Source organism: Cotesia typhae, unplaced genomic scaffold (genome assembly GCF_013202065.1).
Source record: "Cotesia typhae breed Kobodo isofemale line unplaced genomic scaffold, CoteBio_Ctyphae scaffold_121, whole genome shotgun sequence".
In the NCBI taxonomy this organism is placed as follows: Eukaryota; Metazoa; Arthropoda; class Insecta; order Hymenoptera; family Braconidae; genus Cotesia; species Cotesia typhae.
This window is the reverse complement of record NW_027423773.1, coordinates 2135582-2156331: the sequence shown is the minus strand read 5'-3', so window position 1 is coordinate 2156331 and position 20750 is coordinate 2135582. Positions and strand designations below refer to the sequence as shown.

At 30.6% G+C, this 20750-nt stretch overlaps 4 protein-coding genes across 6 annotated transcripts; 2 read left to right on the top strand and 2 right to left on the bottom strand.

Moving 5' to 3' along the window:
• Positions 1 to 18: 18 nt before the first annotated feature.
• LOC141533719 (uncharacterized) lies at positions 19 to 2577 on the bottom strand. The gene is given in 5 exon segments (XM_074252744.1): positions 19 to 472; positions 538 to 576; positions 578 to 838; positions 975 to 1241; positions 1987 to 2577. Coding segments are annotated over 5 exon segments (1206 nt in total). The 5' UTR covers positions 2224 to 2577; the 3' UTR covers positions 19 to 70.
• LOC141533866 (uncharacterized) lies at positions 2265 to 5692 on the bottom strand. The gene is made up of 4 exons (XM_074252958.1): positions 5597 to 5692; positions 5251 to 5520; positions 4353 to 4649; positions 2265 to 2339 (listed from the first exon to the last, which is right to left on the bottom strand). Exons 1-4 carry the CDS (start codon positions 5690 to 5692, stop codon positions 2265 to 2267), a joined length of 738 nt encoding a protein of 245 aa, XP_074109059.1.
• Positions 5693 to 9934: 4242 nt separating this feature from the next.
• On the top strand, positions 9935 to 13996 carry LOC141533617 (uncharacterized). 3 transcript variants are annotated; one of them, XM_074252607.1, is made up of 3 exons: positions 9935 to 10239; positions 12519 to 13486; positions 13850 to 13996. In XM_074252607.1, the coding sequence occupies exons 2-3, from the start codon at positions 12579 to 12581 to the stop codon at positions 13851 to 13853; spliced, it is 912 nt and encodes a 303-aa protein (XP_074108708.1). In that variant the 5' UTR covers positions 9935 to 10239; positions 12519 to 12578; the 3' UTR covers positions 13854 to 13996. The 3 variants fall into 3 exon arrangements, with proteins under 3 accessions (XP_074108708.1, XP_074108707.1, XP_074108706.1); XM_074252606.1 differs by having other exon boundaries at positions 9935 to 10429; XM_074252605.1 differs by lacking the exon at positions 9935 to 10239 and adding an exon at positions 11364 to 11568 and having other exon boundaries at positions 11624 to 13486.
• A 204-nt stretch (positions 13997 to 14200) lies between these two features.
• Positions 14201 to 20532, top strand: LOC141533616 (chitooligosaccharidolytic beta-N-acetylglucosaminidase-like). The gene is made up of 3 exons (XM_074252604.1): positions 14201 to 15611; positions 19872 to 20002; positions 20064 to 20532. Exons 1-3 carry the CDS (start codon positions 14497 to 14499, stop codon positions 20357 to 20359), a joined length of 1542 nt encoding a protein of 513 aa, XP_074108705.1. The 5' UTR covers positions 14201 to 14496; the 3' UTR covers positions 20360 to 20532.
• The last annotated feature ends 218 nt before the right edge of the window (positions 20533 to 20750 follow it).

Below are 20750 nucleotides of genomic sequence, written 5' to 3'. Positions count from 1 at the left end.
TAATATACATTTCAAATCTATGAAGAAATTAAAAGTTTTTTAATAACGAGAATTTAAAATCAAAAACTCATTATTTATCAAAGAGTCCTTGAGAATCCCATTCATGTAGCCTAGGAACGATAACTTTCCTATAAGCTTCATTATTATACGCCATTAAATGAAAGTCTTCTTTATTGCTCATCATTTCTTCCAAGCCTTGAGCTTTGCTTTTGTCTAGCTTCAAAATCGGGAGACCTGCACAAGCGATAACGAACCCAATGATCGCTTTATCTGCCAATATTTTCTTAAAATATTCGATACCAGGAGCCTTAGTCTTGCAGCCGATTCTTGTCATCGTCTCAGAAAGGGTTTTTACGTAGCCTTCGATCAACGAGTTTCTGTGATTTTCAAGCACCTCTTCAGAGGCGCTTGAATTTAGAAAATACAGGAGATCTAATGCCGGGGTAGTGTAAGAACAAAGTTGAAAATCAACCTGAAAAAATTCCTCACAATTATTAAATTAGCCATTACATTTGTAATTATTGAGATAAAACTTACAAAGATGTGGTCTACAGCATCACCCTTGTCATTGTACTTTGAACATCATGTTATTAACCCAGAAATCACCATGGTTTATAACATTAAACTCTTTTTCATCCAACTTCCTTGCAATTCCGGCTTTATCGTAAGCAACGTCAGCTATTTTTTCTATTTTCTTTCTGCAGTCGTCTCTTAATTCCGGCCATGATTCGGCTGCTTTTACCAAAAATTTCATCCCGCTGACGAAAAAATTTGACATGTCTTTTGGAAAATCCATTTCAAACATACCTTTGCTGTAAATTTCCTTGAGTTTGGGATTCTAAAACAGATTTCCGGCGAAATTATATATTTTTTATGAAAAATCACAAGTACTTGGATCTTCTCAAAGAAATCCACATCATATTTTTAAGGATCATTCTGTTTTTTTTTTTTTTTTTTTTTTTTAATAAGCTAACCTTTTCAATAATCCACACAGAACTGGCATGGAACTTAGCCAGGCCCTGCAATGCAAGCATGCAATGATTGAAATCGAGTCCGGTTTGTCGATTAGCCATTTTGAATCCCAAAGGAGCCAAGTCTTCAATCATAAGCACCTTAGGATTCTCGGATCGGGTAAAATAACACAATCCACCGAGTTTAGTACCTTTTAACACAGACTCCATCTCTCTGAGCGTTGATGTCATCATCGTCATTTCAATTCCGAACAAATCTGCACTTTCGATCTAAAAACAATCATTTTTATTACCATTTAATTATTAATCATTGTAATTACCATAATTACCACTCTTAGAAAAACTTTAATGGTTCGAAGGAAATAATTAAAAGAAAAAATAATGACTTATACAATCACTTTAAAAAAAAAAAATATTTTCTACATGGTAAGAATAAGATTACACTGGATATCATCCTAGATTATACTAAGTGAAAATTTTTTTTAGATAGTAGCTAGTATAATCCGGATTATAATGAGTATAATCCAGATATCACACAGTATAATCTGGATTACAATGAGTATAATCCAGATATCACGTAGTATAATCCAGATAATAATGAGTATAATCAAGATTATAATGAGTATAATTCAGATTATAATGAGTATAATCCCAGATATCACCCAGTATAATCTGGATTATACTAGCTACTATCTGAAATTTTTTTTACTACAGATATCACTGAGTATAATCTGGGATGATATCCAGTGTCATCTTGAGAATTTTTATCAAAAAATTTTTTTTCTTAAATCTACACGGAAAAAAGTTGTCTATCTTAAATTTATTTTTTCCAAATCAAAAACACTTTTTTTTTTTTTTTTCAACAAAAAGTCATTGTAAAAAAAAATTTTTATTTTTTCAGCTAAGAAATAAATTTGTTGAAAATTTAATTTTTCATCACAAAAATTCTGTCATTTTTCAAAATAAATTTTTCTTCTCATCGTATTTTTTTTTTAACGTAACTTTTAGAACTTACTAACTCAGTATGCTTTCCTTGATTTCTGTGAGTGGTTTTAACAATAACCGAACATTTCTTCTTTCCATCTTTGCACGTCAGATCAAAATAAACCCGATACATTTCACTGGTGTAGTTATCACCCTTGTCAGTTGCATTTTTAACTACCATATTATTTACCAAAATTGAATTATCCTTTTTTGCATTTCGAAGGGCATTTTGTATAAATTCCTCCGTCAACCACTCTATCTCGCTCATGATTCAACTAAATTGCAAGGACTTATGAATTACACTAAGTATCAATTCAATGACAATGAAGTAGCGACTGCATACGATTCAGGTTTGTTTGAACTTTTATACTTCCGCATATGAGACTGTTAGATTAAATACATTTACAAAGTAAATTTTTTATTTCATAACTATGCAAACACGCTTATGAATTGCAGTTGCTGTTATTATTATCTTGAAATAACTCATTAGAAGTTTATTTTTATTTTCCGTCTCTCAATGCCAAATTAATAGCAAGCGATTCTCTAGATTACTGACATTTTATGAACAAACTAGTTGATAATGATTGACGCGCAGTATATTATGATAATACTATTTAACTCTCGATGCATTATTTGTCATCAATCATCAATCGTTTGGATTAAAAGGTCTTTTGTAATGAATTTATGTATCATTTTAAGTAATTTTATACTATATAGGGGGAAAAATTATTTCAGTTCATTTATTAATTATTAACTTCATTTCTTCATTGCCTGTTTAAAAATATTCATTGTAAAAAATTAAAAAAAAATCGCTCTATGCAAATTATATATCTATATAATATACACTAAAGAAAAAAAAAAAAAAATAATAATAATAATAATAATAATAATAATAATCTTGCATTAAGACAAAAATTCTTGAGCTAAGAATATAACGCGTGCCTAATGCCAAAAGGGCGTATAATTTTTTTTTTGTGCCAATCGTTTTATAAACATGTTTAAAGCCTAAAAATGAAGAAAAAAAAATTTCCAAAATCAAAAGGGTGTATATATCAAGTTATTCGCCCTTTTGGTATTAGAAAACTGAAAATTTAGTGAACATAAAAAATTTTCTGAAATTGCCCGTGTAAAAAAAAAATCGTCTTCAAATTGTCGTTTGTTTAAAATCTTATACGTGACACAAATCAAGACTTTTTTAAGACGCCAAAAAAAAATTCCGAGAGCAAATTTTTGAAATTTGGTTCTCAAATTTGTTTTGAAAATAAGACGATATCACAGCGACAGCTCTGGAAAATTATTATAGAGTCTTAGATTAGTCTTAAAATAATCTAAAAATCGTTTTAAAAAAATAAAAAAAAAATTTTTCGAGACTATTTTAAGATAAGTTAAAAAGGAGCGTCTTAAAATTGTCTGACAATAAATTTTGAACAATTTAAAAAGAGTTTACTCAAAAATATAGCGATTAAAAAGTTGTAAAATCTTCTAAAAATTAATTTTCACAATAAATTCGAAAATCGAATTTCAAAAATCTGCTCTCAGAATTTTTTTTGGCATTTTAAAAAAGTCTTAAAATATTTTTTTGGCTTGTGTCACGTTTAAGATCTTAAACAAACGACAATTTTAACACAATTTTTTAACACTAAAAAATTTTTTTTCTTCATATCTTTACGTTTGGAGCAATTCTAAAATAAATGGTAAAAAAAAATGTTCTCCAAGATTATAAACTTGATTCAAGCAAATTTTTTTTTCTGTGTAAATATTTTTTAACATTCAATAAATATTTATTAATATACTTTTATTTTGATTTTAAAAATTTTTTCAGCCGGGTTAAAACAAAAAAAAAAAAAAACAGTAAGAATAGTGAGAAAATTTTCAATTAGTCACCTTTTTTTTTAAAATGAAAATCTTCAAAATAATAATTAAATATTTTTTAATAAAAATTAATGTACCTTTAATAAAATAAAAAAAAAATCCGATCCCTAAATTCATTTATTTTCCCTTTTAAAAAAATTCCCAAAAATCACCTCTTTTTTTCGATCGTCACAGTGGTTAACGTTTATTGTGAAATAACAAATTCTATCACAGCTCATAATTATCTTTTATATTTTTAAATATTAAAAACGTTAATTTAATTAGTGAATTGAATTATTATCATGTATTCCAGTTATAGAGTTATAAAAAGTGTCGAAAGAAAATTGCTATTTTTGCTTTTTATTTTAAATAAATATTCGTTAACAGTTAATAAATTGTACTTAACAAATTACTTATTATTTGTTAATAAATATTTATTAACATTTAATAAATAATTTATTAATTGTTAATAAAGCTTATTAAATTTAAACAAATCCTTCTATCAGTGAAGTATACTTCACAGAATTATTTACCAAAATTACTTACAAAAATATGATCTGTAACATTTCCTTTGTCGTATTTGAACATCATATTGTTAACCCAAAAGTCTCCATAGTTAATTACATTGAATTCATCTTCTCTTAGCTTCCCTATTTCGCACGCTATGGAATAAGCAGAATCTGCGATTTTTTTTAGTTTCCTTTTGCAATCTTCGCTCAATTCTGGCCACGAATCGGCAGCTTTCGCCAGAGATCTCATGCCGCTTATGAAAAATGTCAAAACTGCTGGAGGAAATTCTGCAGAAAACATTCCTCTGCGATGATTTATTCTGACTTGTGGATCCTAAATCATCAGAGAATTACTAATAAAAAGTCTTTTATCAATTAACCAATTTATAGAAAGATTCCCTGACTATTCCCACGATGGTGTGTGTGTGTGTGTTTGGATTATTATTATTATTATTTATTTATTTATTTATTTAATTGGCCATGAAGTCGAAACTCCTTGCAGCCATCCAAAATTGATACAAAAAATCTTAATATAATGTTAGGATGTATGTTAACCTCTCATAACTTTTGAACGGCTTGACCGATTTAATCGCGGTTGGTGGCATTTGGGAGGGCTTGACTGAACTTAGATTTTGAATGCAATTTGGACCGATTCGGGCCGGTAGATTTTGAAAAATCTCAAAAAAACTACGAAAAAGCTCGGAGAGCTCAAAATAACACACAAATTGTATTTTTGAGCTCTTCGAATTCAAAAACGTCATAAAGGTACAATTTTAAGCGCTTGGATATGGAATTGGCGGAAAGTTGCAAGGATGCCCTTTAGAGTCAACCGTTTTCTAGATTTTTTATTATATTATTTTTTGTATTTTATTTTAATCAATTTTATTGTGTAAAATGAGATTATAAGGCGCGCACATTTATATTTTCAAAATTACCTTTTCGCAAACCAGAACAGAACTAGCATGAAACTTGGCCAATCTCTGCAACGTTAATTTGCAATGTGAAAGATCAAGACGCGCTTGTCGATCAGCCAATCTAAATCCCAGAGGAGTCAAATCTTCAATGATAAGCATTGCAGGATTCTTCACCTGGGAATAGTAACATTGGCCACCGAATTTAGTACCGTCTTGAAGTACCGATTCCATTTCTCTGAGAGTCTTGGTCATCATCAGAATTTCATTGTCAAATATTTTGGTGTCCTCGATCTTGTAAAATAATAATCACAATTACTTTTAATACAATTAACAATTTTTTCTTCATACCTCGGACGAAAGTACGTACTTTCCTCTCTAATGGCAGGAAAGAAAGTTTAACATTAACTCCCTGTGAGAAGTACACGCGCGCCCTCTGTAACGGCGGGAGGAAAGAATTTCTCATACGTAATTACACTTGTAACTAGGGACTGTTTATTCCGTCACTATAGCAAATTCTTAACCGCTGTAATTTCTATTGCTACCTCTTACCTTAAAAATATTTATCAATGTTGTTTTGTCATCTGTTAATTTAATATTAACTGTATACTCAATCTGTTAATTCAATATTAACTGTATTAATATTAAACTGTATACTCAGTGGAGATATAATTTTTAACTGCTCCAATATCAAGTTTGAAAACTGTGTATTTTATGGAAGGATTATTAATAATTGCGATCATTCAAGAGAAAATTGAAACGATTAAAAAAAATGCAATAAGAGTTTTTCGCTTATAATATGTTTTATTTGATAAATTTTATAATAACTAATATAATTTGTTAAACTAATGAAAATAAATACATCTTTGAAAAAATGAAATTAATTTATTTTTAAAAAATATGACCAGACTTGACTCTTCGAATGTATTTGATGCCTGCCTCCACGACCAGCAGCACTCGCTTCGCTCGTGCCGCGTATGTTGGGGCAGGCATCAAGACATACTTATCTGCACTTGAAGTTAAAAAAAGTAAAATTGATAACGTACTTTCGACCGGCTATGAAGAAAAATCGTATACACTACACAGGCCAAAAGTTGAAATCTCGGTCCTAGTAGTGTAATATACTATTTTATCACTCACCAAGTCTTTGTGCACTCCCTCAGTGCTGTAATTCGCCTTGACAATAACCGAACCTTTTCCCGCAATTCCATTGCGCGTAACATCAAAATTAACTCGGTACAATTCACTGGAGTAATTGTCGCTTTTGTTAGTTGCGTTTGTCACCGAAATTTTTGTTACTCAAATTGAATTGTCATTGTTTGCGTCTTTTAACACACATTCTATAAATTTTTCAGTTAGTCACGCGGGGTGAGACATTTTGTTTCTTTATAGGTTCACTAACTAATGCAACGAATGGAATAAATGCAATTGAAACTTTGTAGTATGTTACTTCCGTATGACAATCAATTATCTCAACATTGTTTACTCACAATTTTTTTTTTTAATTCATCGGAGATATTATCTTCACTATTTTATGATACAATTATCTCGAGAGCGCTCACACTGAATATAAATATAAATATAAATATTTTTTTTTTTTTTTTTACTTCTTCACGGTCAAAATCTCAACTCCGCAGAGATAACGATTGTACGGATTGCACGGACAACTTATCAAAGTGCAAGGCTTTACTCACGCGCGATTCATTATAATATTATTACATAATTCATAATGACACCTCTGCGTTTAGATTGCGCAATATATCTAATTTGAATAGTTTATTCGCTATATTTGTTCTCTCTATTATTTTTTATTTTTTTTTTTTTCTTGAATTATTAAAAGAATATTTTTTTTTTTTTTTTTTTTAATTGAAGAAAATGATTTTCCAAAAATTGGGAAATTATATAGTTCTTCACATTAGAGGTCCTAGGAAGCTTATTTGACTATTTTTGAGAAGATATAACTATGTATGACATTAACAATTAAGAACGTTCATAGACAAGAAAAAGACACCAGTATAGGATACGGCTATTGGTTTCTTTCTCACGCACTAGTGCTGCCTCTCTTTACAGAGGCACTTACTTCCACTCACGTAAAATATAGGAAGTCACTAACTTCAAAAATTTTTTACAAAAAAATAAATACCGCTCGTTTATGTTATTTTTAATAAAAAAATACTTGTTGTATCTTCAATTAATTATTCTCAGTTTTTTAAAACAATCCTAAAAAAAATGTACGATTGATATTTAATGAAACGCACAAACCAAGACTATTTTAAGATTTTTTTTAAGACGCCAAAAAAAAAAATTCTGAGAGCAGATTTTTGAAATTTGGTTCTCAAATTTTTTTTGAAAATATGACGATGTCACAGCGACAGCTCCGGAAAATTATTATAGAGAGTCTTAAAATCGTCTTAAAAAAATCTTAAAATAGTTTTAAAAAAAATCTTAAAATAGTCTCAAAAAAATTTTTTTTTAATTTTTTGAGACTATGTTAAGATGAGCTAACAGCGACAGAGCCCCAGAACATTAAAACGGAGAGTTTTTGTAATTGATTGGTAAAGCCGTTTAAAAGTTATTCCAAAAAAACCACATTTAATAACATTTTTTTTTTTTCCCTTAATTTTTTTGAGATTTCTCAAAATCTGCCGGTTTGAATCGGTCCAAATTGTGGTCAAAGTAGTCAGGGAAGCTTTTTGTGACCTTAAAACGTCAAGATCTGCTGAAAACTTGATTTTTGCAAAAAAAAAAAAAAAATAAAACCAATAACTTCCCGATTTTTGAAAATCTTCGATTTTTTTAGCGGGAAATTTAAATTTTTTTTTAAATATTAAATAAAATAACCTGTTTGATATGTTTTTTCTTTTAATGAATTTTAACGGCACCTTATTTATCAATAAAAAAAAAAAAAAAAATTAATCTTAAAAATTTAGTATTCCCATATTTGCCTAGAGAACAAATATTAACCAGCAATTAATTAATTGATGAATGATATTCAAGGTTAAAAGATTGAAAAAGAGTTAAATAATGAAGCTATCTGTCCTGATTAACAATAGGTGATTATCAATTTTTTTAACTCGCTTAATTCAACTTTTTACCCGTGCCTGTAGTATGATTGATAGTAAATCAGTTATTCCAATAATTAACATATTAGTGATTAATAACATAATGATATATTTTATTTACAAACTACTATTGTCAGTTTTAAAATCAATATTTAAAATTTTTATTCTTATACGTGATACTTAAATAAAAAAACGTCTAAAATAGTTTTTAATTTTTTAAACAATAAATTGTATTGCAAAGAAAATTTATGATTTTATAAAAAAATGTATTTTATTTAAAAAAAAGCGTGGGGCGCATGGGTCATTAGATATAAATATTCTATCGACAGATATGAGTAGAGTGATTATCATTTTTAGAATATCTTAAAAAGCACCCCACGCTTTTTTTAAAATAAAATACATTTTTTTTTATTTACACCATTATTAATTACATTTATTGAATTTTTTAACACTATTCTTAATTTAAATTTATTAAAACTTATTTTCTATTTTTTTAGTTCGGTTTTTTATAAAAAGTGTGTTTTTTAATTTTTTTAAACTATTATTTATTTTCTACTTTTTAGTTTGGTTTATTTATAATAGCTTGTTTTTTTTTAATTTTAAACTATTATTTGGCAACTAACTTACCAGCATGCACTTTGTTAATATTAGATAAATCGTCTAAAAATAATGGTTGGAAAATTAAAATTTCTGTCTTATTGACTATAGATAAAAATTATATAAATTAACAAAAATCTTATTTTGCAAATTGAAAAATGGAATAATTTTATCAAATTAGTGTATTGTCATCGGTCCTCGATAAATCTACAAAGTTTGAACGAAATCTGGCCGTTTAAAGTGGGTCAAAATCGCGCCCAAAGAAGACGGTTACAAACATACAAACATACAAATGAAGCTAATAAAAAGCGTGTAAAAAAAATCAATTTCTCTTTCGAGAAAACTCTTTTTTTTTTTTTTTTTTTGACATGTCGAGAGTAGAGCACAACGCTTCGCTTATGAGGCGTGCAATAAATAAAAAAAATATTTTTACCCGAGATCATAAACTTTCTCTTTAAAATTAGCAGATACGGTCAATTTTCCAAAAAAAAAAAATTTTTTTGTGATACTTTTAAAATTAATAAATTATATTCCACTTTTATAATTTAGATAAAAAATATGAAAATATATCATGTAAGCAAACTATTCGTAACGTGATTGGTCAAATATATCAAAGGATAAAAATATATGCAAATCTTAAATTCATTTTCAAATTTGAATTCTAGTAAATTATTTACACTACCTAATTTTGATCAAGATAAAAAAAGAATGAATTAAAATTAAAACTTGTGATGATTTATTTTTAGAGCAATAAAAATATTATCATACCATTATGATTGCGAGCAATTAACTTGGACACGTTTTCATCAATGAAAGTAAATTAGGTTAATTAAAGTAATTAATAACTTTATTTGCGTGACATTAATACTAAAAATAAATAACATACTATCGAATTATGCCAATAGTAAAGCAATAATATTGAATGTTAAGTAAGAAAAATATGTCATATGTTTTGTGAAAAAAATGTTTTTTTATTGTAACAGTGACATAATTTTATTAATAATAATTTATTGATAAGAAGTTGTGGGAACAGTTATATTTGTGAGCGATTGAAATTTATTTTTAGTCAAACACTTGTTGAAGACTACGCGTTATATGAATAAATATTTACGGTAATACACGGACAGATAACTCAATATATATTTATTCTATTTTACTGATTCCAATATTTAATTTACCTTGAATTAAAAATTTTTCATAATTGATAATGTGAGAGCTTTATGTTTGAGGCGTGCAAATAACAGTTTAGCTATCACAATCGACATTATCAATCATACGGGAATGTCAATTTTATTTTTAATGTCTATAGGTTCAGAACGTGAATATTTGTTATCGTAGAGAAATACAATAAAATGTAAATTTCAAAACACATGTTTAATTAATTATATTAAGAGTATAAATTTCGGTGATTATTTACTAATCTAATCAGTTGAATAACGGATTAAAATCGTTGACGAGTTTTTATTGAAAATGAATTACGGAAAAATTTTTTTGTTGCTGATTTTTTTATTTTTTATACTGTTTGAAAATATATACGGTGATAGGTAAGAAAATTTATTACATTTAAGTTAGCAGTTCACTTGAGCATTTTTTTATGTTTTTTAACAAATAAATTTTTCCGGAAAATTTTTTTTGAAAAATTGCATTTTTAGTTTTTTTAAATTTTTACATGTCAATTTTTTTTATTTTTTTGCTATAATTTATTCATGGAAAAAAGTAAACTGTAAAATTCACTCGGATACACGGTAAAAAAAAATAGGGATTTTTCCTATTTTTCCATAGGAAAAATTCATTTATGACATGAAAAAAAATTTTTTTTTTCAATTGAAAAAAAAAATAGAAATCGAAAAAACAGCATTCTGAAATTTTCAGGATATTTGTAAAAAATTTCAAAGTTTCATATGAAAGAAAGAAAAAAGAAATTAAAAATGTTTATCATCGAGAAATTCTGAGTTTTTTTTGGAAAATCTAAAAAATAACGATGAAGATAGGTTTGAATAATTTTTTTCTATTTTTTCCCAAAAAGAACATTTAATAAAAAAAATTTTGAAAAAAAAAACGTCCTGATAAGTCAATTTTTGAAAAAGTTATGGCAATTTAAGCCACACCGTCCATAATCTGCTGGATTTTTAATTTTTTCGAAATGTAAAGCAAAATTTGAAAAAAATTTCTTCGAATTTTTTTTTATCACAAACCGACTGTATATCACTGTTTTACTTTTAAATTATCTGAAATTGCTCGAATGAGAAAATTGTTATGTAAATTTGTAATTATTAAATTAAGTTACATAAATTTTAGTGATAAATGAATTTTTCGTATGTCACATGAATATTTCTATCATGTTAATAAAGAAAAAATTCCCATGTTAACATTGGAAAAATTTCTATCTCAATATAAGAATTTTTCCTATGCAAAAATAGAAAAAATCCCTATTGTTTTTTAAGGGGTTAGGGGTAGTCAGAATTTAAAAAAAATCGATTTTTTTTTGCATTTTCTTAAAGTATAATATTTTAAAAATATTGTGTGAAAATTTGAAGTGAATCCGACAAATTCTTTTCGAGTTATTTAACAATGACCAAAGGACACTCGGGTGCTACGTGGCATTCGAGAGCAGGTAGCTAGAAACAGCTGCAAGCAACCGACCTTTCGGGTTTCATTGTCATGAATATCTCCCCATTTTAATGTATGTATAATTATATATATATATAAATCCTTCTACATATATTCACAATTTGTAGGTAGTACAAGAACTGAAAAATAATTTTTGGTTGCCAGTATACCTGTAGTCGTTGCACTGATCAGTCGATAGTTTTGTGATAAATTATTTCTCAAGTGAATTAAATTATTAACCATGGGACGTGATTCTAGAAAGGTTTCAAGAGAACTTCGGAGTTCTGAAAAAATTAATAAGTCGCGTTCAGTCAAAAGAAAGAATGTTTTTAATCCGAAAACAGTCGAACGTGATGAAAGTATTTAGAATATATCTTCTAAAAAATTAAAACAAATTACTGAAGATGATGTACCTGAAGACAGCAGTACTGAATTTCGAATAATAAATTTTATTTAGGTATTCACTGCAATTTCTGCTCTTATAAAATGTAAAAAATGTGATGGAAATGTAGTGTTTCAAACAGCAAGTACACGTGGGCTGGGATTCAAAATTATAGTTGCATGTAATAACTGTGGAAATGAATATATTCCTTCCTGTTCTTTCGTTGGGCATTCTTATGAAATAAACAGACGTTTTATTTTTGTAATGAGAATACTAGGAATAGGATACGAAGGATTGTGCAAGTTTTGCTGCCTGATGGACATGCCGTCTTTTTTAGATAAATCTACGCATACAATTTTACTGAAACAGATTTTGAATTGTAGTAAAACCATCGCAGAAACCTTCATGACAAAAGCTGTGAATGAAGAAAAGCAAGCAATGCCAACAACTGAAAATGAAGATATAAATCATCTAACTGTATCGGGAGATGGAACCTGGCAAAAACGGGGATATACATCGTCATTTGGAGTTTCTTCTATAATTGGATATTTTACTGGAAAGATTCTTGACATAAACATTAAAAGTGCATATTGTAAGCTATGTGAGTATTGGAAAAAAAACCAAATACTGTTGAGTTCCAGGAATGGTATCAATCGCATGAAGATGTGTCTTCTGCTAATCATAAAGGGTCTTCTGGGAAAATGGAGGTGGATGCGATGGTCGAAATGTTTTCGTATTCTGAAACTAAATATGGAGTTAAGTATGCCAACTATATTGGTGATGGTGACTCCAAGACCTATTCAGGAATTATAAAATCAGATCCTTACAAAAATACAACTGTAAATAAAAAGGAATGTATAGGGCATGTCCAAAAGCGGATGGGGAGTCGATTACGTACGCTGAAGAGTAACCAAAAAGGTCTTGGTGGTCGAGGTAAGCTCACAGGAAAAGTAATAGACAAACTAACTGTGTACTATGGTTTAGCAATACGCCGGCATTGTGATTCTATTGAAAATATGAAATCTGCTATAATGGCAACCTTTTATCACTACGGCTCGAGTGATGAAAAACCGAATCATGATATGTGTCCAAAAGGCGAAGAATCTTGGTGCTCTTACCAGCGCGCTGAAGCAAGAGGAGAGCTTGATACCTATTCTCACGATTATTCTCCTTTACCTTCTGATGTTTTAAAAGCTATCAAGCCTATATACGAAGATCTTAGTAATGAAAATTTACTTTCAAGATGTGTAGGTGGATTCAATCAGAATAATAATGAAAGCTTTAACCAACTAGTATGGAAAATATGCCCAAAAACGGTAAATACTAGTTATACTATCGTACAAATAGCTGCATACGTTGCTATGTGTATATTTAATGAGGATATAAATTCATTATTAGTCTTGATGAATACACTAGGACTTAATTGTGGGCCTAATTCTCATCGGTATGCAGAAAGAATGGATGCTGCACATATGAAAGTAGCAGATAAGCGCGCTAATGATAACACCCGAGAAGGTCGATTGCAACGTAGGCACCAGCAAATCGATATTTTGGAAGCTGCTATGACGGCTGAAGAGCTATTATATGGTCCAGGAATAGATGACTCAGTGTAAGTTATTAAATAATTCTTATAATTCGACATAAATCCATAGCAAAACTTTAAATGCGTTTTTCTCAAAACTATGTTTTCTGAACTGGTGATCACTGTAACTTAAAAACTGCTCGGTAGATTTCAATAAAATTTATTGTACTTTTGAAAAACATTAAAAACTCGTGCCTGATCGAAGGATTTTTTTTTTTTTTTCAAAAATTTCGATTTTTTTCTAACAATAAACTGTCGGTTTTTTTCTCGAAAATTTGAAAAAAATTTCCTGAAGCCGCCATTTTGTTAATTTCGAAAAAAAAAAAAGCTTCGATCAGGCACAAGATTATCTATTAATAAAACTAATTTTTCTTGTCCGATTGATTTTAGATGAATCTCCAAGGACTTATGATGATCACCGCAAAGGACTTTGGGAGGAACGGGCTCTACAAAAACAGCGATAACTTTTTGAATTATTAATTTTTTTTTTTTTAATTTTCGTGAAATCAAATCGAAACGTGTTCTAATAAAGCTATGTTTTTATTTTTGTCAAATAAAGTAATTAACTACAAAAAAAAAATTATTGAAAATCATCATTTTTTCAGGCCTCTGAGTACCCCTAACCCCTTAAGTATCAAACAATTATTAAAACGAATGGCAAAAAAAAATTTTTTTATACTCCCTTTCACCACAAATCTCTATTAACCCTTAGCTATAAGCCCTCATACCTTTAAGAACGGGAATAATTCCCTCTACCCAAAAATACTAACCCAAAATAAAAATTTTCCAGCCCAGTGTGGGAGTACAAATGTATCAGGAACAATTGCAGAAAAGTCGAAATAACTTCCAATAGCACATTACCCCAATCTTTAGAGGCCTGCCGAACGTTTTGCGGAAATGGGAGAGTATGGCCATACCCATCAGGGAAAATTTACTTGACCGAAGGTTTGATAAACATCAACCTGAAAAAAATCCGATATATTGCGCGGTGCAAGAAAACGCCAGTGGAAAAATTAATTAAACGGAGAATCCACGAAATGAAGATTCGCCTGCGCAAATTCAAGCCAGATGGTAAAAGAGACGTTAATACTCGTGGTTTATTTATCCACGCAATGACCTTGCAAAACTGTACCGGCGCGTCTTTGACTTTCGAGACAGATGAAAGCTATGAACTGAAGATGGAGACGCCTATGTCAGTAGCCTACGTCAGAATCAAGGCAAAAAATTACTTTGGCCTGAGACACGGGCTGGAAACACTGGAGCAGCTGATGTTCTTCAACGACATCACGAGACAGATCCAGATGCCGAGTGGAGCGATTGTAATCGACGGACCAAGCTATCCGCACCGTGGAGTGATGTTGGACACCAGCCGCAACTTTCTTGACAAGTTTACAATCAAGAGGACCATCGTGGGCATGGGAATGTCCAAGTTGAACACGCTGCACTGGCACATGACGGACCAGCACAGCTTCCCTTACTTCAGCCGCACTTGGCCGAACATGACGCGCTTTGGGGCGTACTCGCCCAGCAAGGTCTACACCGCGGAAGACATCAAGGAGATCAAGGACTTTGGAATTTACCACGGAGTTCGCGTGATTCCTGAGCTTGACGCTCCTGCTCATGTTGGCGAAGGCTGGCAGTGGATCGACGACGCTCTCATCTGCTACAGAGACATTTCCTGGACCAACAACTGCCCAGCTCCGCCCTGTGGCCAGCTCAACCCCCTCAACGAGAAGGTCTACGAGGTCCTCGAGGGACTCTACAAGGACCTCCTTAAAGACTTTGATCCAGACGTCTTCCACTTAGGCGGCGATCAGGTCAACAAAAACTGCTGGCAATCTTCCCAGGCTATCAGGCGCTGGGCTAATTCCACGGACCTGAATCTGCAAAACAAGATGTTTTTCAAGCTCTGGAACAACTTCCAGGCTCGCGCCTACCAGAAACTCAAGGCTGCTAATGGCGGGAAAGACAAACAGGCCATTTTGTGGACCAGTGATTTAACAAAAAAAAACAATCTTGATCAGTTCGATAATAAGAATTATATTATTCAGAATTGGAACAGCAAAGATGACACAAAAACTGTTTCTGATTTGATTAATGCTGGATTTAGAGTTATTTTTTCGCACTATGATGTTCATTTTTTGGATTGCGGGTGAGATTATCTTAAATTTTATACTAAAATTAATTTATTAATTAAAAAAGTATTTTCCCTTGTGGAAATAATTCTCTGAAAAAACTCTTGAACAGTCTATACAATCCTGATTAAGACTTAACATCCCCTTAACTAAATAAAGAAAATACTTAGTAAGTTTTCAAAACTCTGCAAAAGACTCTTCAAAAGTCAAATGTTCCCTGTAATTTGGAACTTTCTCGAAAAATGATTAAAAGTTAATATGAATTATGAAATTTTATAGAAGAGAAAGAGTTTTCATTTGAGTACCCTCATGTATTTTCCATATATTTTATATGCATGAAATTCTTAATATTCGTTAAATATATAAAATATACGAAAAATTCATATGGGTACTCAAATAAAAGGTCTTAATGAGTGTATCATCAAAATGAGCTTATATCCTTGAAAATATTATTAGTTGATAAAATAATATGTAATTTCTTAATTATGTACATTTTTAAACATATAAGCTCATTTTGATGTTATACTCATCGCGACCTTTCATTTGAGTACCCACATGAATTTTTGATACATATTTTGTATATATGATATTTGATATATTTGTGATATATATAAAATATATAAAAAATTGATGTGGGTACTCAAATGAAATGTCTCGATGAGGGTAACATCAGAATGAGCTTATATCTTAAAAATTATCATTAGGTGACGAGATACTGTGTAATTTCTTAATTATTGATATTTTTAAAGATATAAGCTCATCCCGATGTTACACTCATCAAGACCTTTCATTTGAGTACCCACATGCATTTTTATATATTTTTCATATATACATATATATATAATATATATAAATACAAGCTGACCCGGTGAACTTCGTATCACCTACAAAAATTTTTTTTTTTACAAATTTTGATTTGTGATTTTTAACCTGTAAACTCTAATTTATTTTTGTCAACAATTAACACTGGTCGTATTGTAGACGGTTAAGTTGGTATTAAGTTATTAAATGAAACTTGTTGGTCATTTTAATATGTTTTATGTGTTTTATTTATATAATAAATGTATAACAAATTATAGAGCCTTTGACGCGTAACCAAACGATCCGGGTTCGATTCCCGGTCTGGGCTGTCCGAATTACTTTTTCAGTTACCGAAAATTCCTACTGAGTAAAGGTCCTCCCCTTCCTCCTTTATCCTTTATTTCCCCCAGTTCCCAAAAATTTGTCTTTAATGACAAATTTAGCTATTATATATGGCTTTTATATATATATATATATATATATATATATATATATATATATATATATATATATATATATATATATATATATAAAGATACCCAAAGTATACTTGTACGTATCTTCCTGCATATTGGACAATTTTGTATACTCTTGCAACCTTGAGGCTAGAGCGTAACAATAGCGATTTCGATACAAAATTAACAATTTTTTATTTTTCAAGCTGAAATTTTTTTCAATTCCAAAATTCCAAAAATTTTTTTTTTCTAAACCATCCCTGAACTATAACGAACAAAACAAAAAAAAATTTTGAAAATCGGTCCAGCCGTTTTTGAGTTTTAGCGAGACTAACGCACAGCAATTGATTTTTATATATATATATATATAATTAAGGGATCAAAAAAAAATTCCAAATTTTTCGGTAGTTTTCAACAGGCCGTAACTTTGAGAGAAATGGTCGTACAGGAAATAAAAAAAAAGGAAATTGTAGCTCCAAGTGTCTAGTTTTTGGATTAGAACTTCAAAATTTTGTAGCCTCCGCGGTTTCTGAGTTTTTTTTTTTTGGTCTACGGGCGTGGAAAAAATTTTTTTAGCTTAACCACCATAAGGATCGGATACTTTGTTCATTTAGCTTTAATTTCTTTTTTTTAAACACCCTGATACGTCCACTCCTCGCTGAGATATCGGTCTTCAAATGGAAAAGGATCTTTTTGTCTTTGATTATCGATATCTCAGCAACCAATGATCGCACAGAAAGTTAAAGGTGGGTTTCAAGAACTTGAATGAATTCCCTTAACGACTGTCCATTGTTTTTTCGAAAAAAATTTTTTTCTTTCCGTCACATGAATTTGAAAATGCAACAAAAAAGGGCTGTTAGTGGTTTTTGGAAAATCAAGCGCTGGATCGAAAATATTGAGGAAACCACTAATGTTAAGTGTGCCTTTACAGTTCAATATGTCCACAAAAACCCTACAAAGAATCAAATTAATCCAGCCAGCCGTTTTTTTGTTTCACTTGATCGAATTTTTGAAAAATTAAAGGATCACGTTTTTTGCTCTGAAAAGCTCATAATTTTTAAAAATGAGAAAAAAATTGTTTTTTCGAGCTTTTTCGACATTTTTGTTCCAGAAAGTGCTTAAATTGAAAAAAAAAAAAAAAAAAAATTTTTTTGAAATTTTTTCTCTTGAAAAGTTTAAGAAAACAATTACCGCCGGCATTAGCGTTATCCAAAGCGTACCACGTGGAGGTCGCGCGGTCGGATTTACGCTTCTCTGTGTGTGTGTGTGTGTGTGTGTGTGTGTGTGTGTGTGTGTGTGTGTGTGTGTGTGTGTGTGTGTGTGTGTGTGTGTGTGTGTGTGTGTGTGTGTGTGTGTGTGTGTGTGTGTGTGTGTGTGTGTGTGTGTGTGTGTGTGTGTGTGTGTGTGCGTGTGTGTGCGTGTGTGTGTAAGGTATTTCAGGAGAATTGAGACCCGGTGGCTCGTCAGTTCCACCGTATTTAATGACTCCAAACTCATTCTCTGAAGGTTTTTGTTGGTTCAATACCGGGTATTACCACCCCTGTTTTCAATAACGGCTCTCAAACGTTCAGCCATGTTTATGCAGACGGTAATTTGAGGCTGCGGAATGGTATTCCAAATGTGCTGAAGCGCGCGCTCCAAAGCAGCTAAGTTCTGCAAATTTGGATACTCTCTGCGCAACCAACGACCCATTATGTCCCAAACGTGCTCTATGGGGTTGAGATCTGGACTCATTGCTGGGTGTCGCAACAATGTGATGTCATGCCGCTCAAAGAAGCGCCGGGTAATGTTGGCTGTGTGTGGACGTGCATTATCTTGCATCAATATGAACGACCTCAGATGTTGTCGTCTGCGCAGAACAATGGGCCTTAAAATTTGGTCGATGTAACGTCTAGCTGTCAAATTTTCGCGTACAATTACCAAAGGTGTTCTCCAATTTCGTGAAACGCCGCCCCACACCATAACTGATCCACCGCCGTAGGCAACGACTGGACGGATAAAGTTCTGGCGAAAACGTTCTCCACGACGGCGCCAAACGAGAGGACGTTGATCGTTGCCATACAGATTAAAACGAGACTCATCAGTGAATAAAACATTTGTCATTTTCAAATTCATGTGACGGAAAGAAAAAATTTTTTTGCGAAAAAACAATGGACAGTCGTTAAGGGGAATTCATTCAAGTTCTTGAAACCCACCTTTAACTTTCTGTGCGATCATTGGTTGCTGAGATATCGATAATCAAAGACAAAAAGATCCTTTTCCATTTGAAGACCGATATCTCAGCGAGGAGTGGACGTATCAGGGTGTTTAAAAAAGAAATTAAAGCTAAATGAACAAAGTATCCGATCCTTATGGTGGTTAAGCTAAAAAAAATTTTTCCACGCCCGTAGACCAAAAAAAAAAACTAAAAAAATTTTGAGAATTTTTTTGTTGCTGGTTTTTCTACGATTACTCAGAAACCGCGGAGGCTACAAAATTTTGAAGTTCTAATCCAAAAACTAGACACTTGGAGCTACAATTTCCTTTTTTTTTATTTCCTGTACGACCATTTCTCTCAAAGTTACGGCCTGTTGAAAACTACCGAAAAATTTGGAATTTTATTTTGATCCCTTAATTTTTTCCAGTAGTGTATATATAGATATAAAATATATAAAAAATTGATGTGGGTACTCAAATGAAAGATCTCGATGAGTGTAACGTCGGGATGAGCTTATATCTTTAAAAATGTCAATAATTTACAAAATACAAGGTGATTTTTTAATTATGTATCTAAAAATAGATCATTTTTTAATGCAGCCGTAATACTTATCATCATAAATCGATGAGAATGATATGAAACCTTGAAAAGGCACAAATTCAAGTCAATACCTTTGTAATGACACTAAATTTCACTAAAAAAATGTATTTTATCATATGACTATCCTGGAGACAAAATTTTTCTTATTTTCTTAATGATATAGATTAAGAGGAATTATTTCTTCTTTAAAATTATATCGTTAATATATTGTAAATTGTAAACAGGTTTGCATCTTATGTGGGTTCTGGCGTTAATTGGTGCTCACCGTACAACGACTGGAGAAGAATTTTTGAATACTCACCATTAGAAACTCTTAAATCTCTAAAATTAGAATCAAAGAAGAACTTAATTTTTGGTAATAAATTAATTCTTTAATACCATAAAAAAAGTTGATTAATTTTATAATTTTTTCAAAGGCGGTGAAGTAATTTTATGGTCAGAATCTGCTGATAAAAATTCCCTAGACGTCCAACTGTGGCCTCGAGCGGTTGCCTTAGCAGGAAGACTTTGGAATGATGATATAAGTTCATCAAGAAATGCGTGGCGAGATGTGGAATCTCGAATGTTTCTTCACCGAGATCGCCTAGTCGATCGAGGGATTCTTGCCCAGACCATGGCGCCCGAGTGGTGCCACCAAAACCTGGGACTTTGTCGATTACCTATTGAAATTCTTGTTGGAGAAGATTCACGTTATACGATATTCCCCGATTAAAAAAAAAAAATTTAGTTATTTAATTATTTTTACGTAAATAAACTTTATAATCTTTGAAAAGAAGTCTTAGCTTCTTTGAGGTTTTACAATATATGTAATTTATTTTTTAAATAAAATTAAAAAGTGATCAACCACCGACTGAATTCAGTTGAATTTTTTTATTATCTAATTAAAAGGAAATTTAATTTAATTTAATCAAATTGTGCAAAATAAAATAATTAAATATTAAAAAAACAAAAAAAAAAAAAAATTACTATTCTTTAAGAAAAAATGTTAAATTCCTCATTTATAATAAAATTTTTAAATTTATGTAAAAAACTTGAAAAATTATGCGTGCAATTTTTTTACTTACAATTTAATTGTTGAAAAAAAATTAAAAATTTAGAACGCC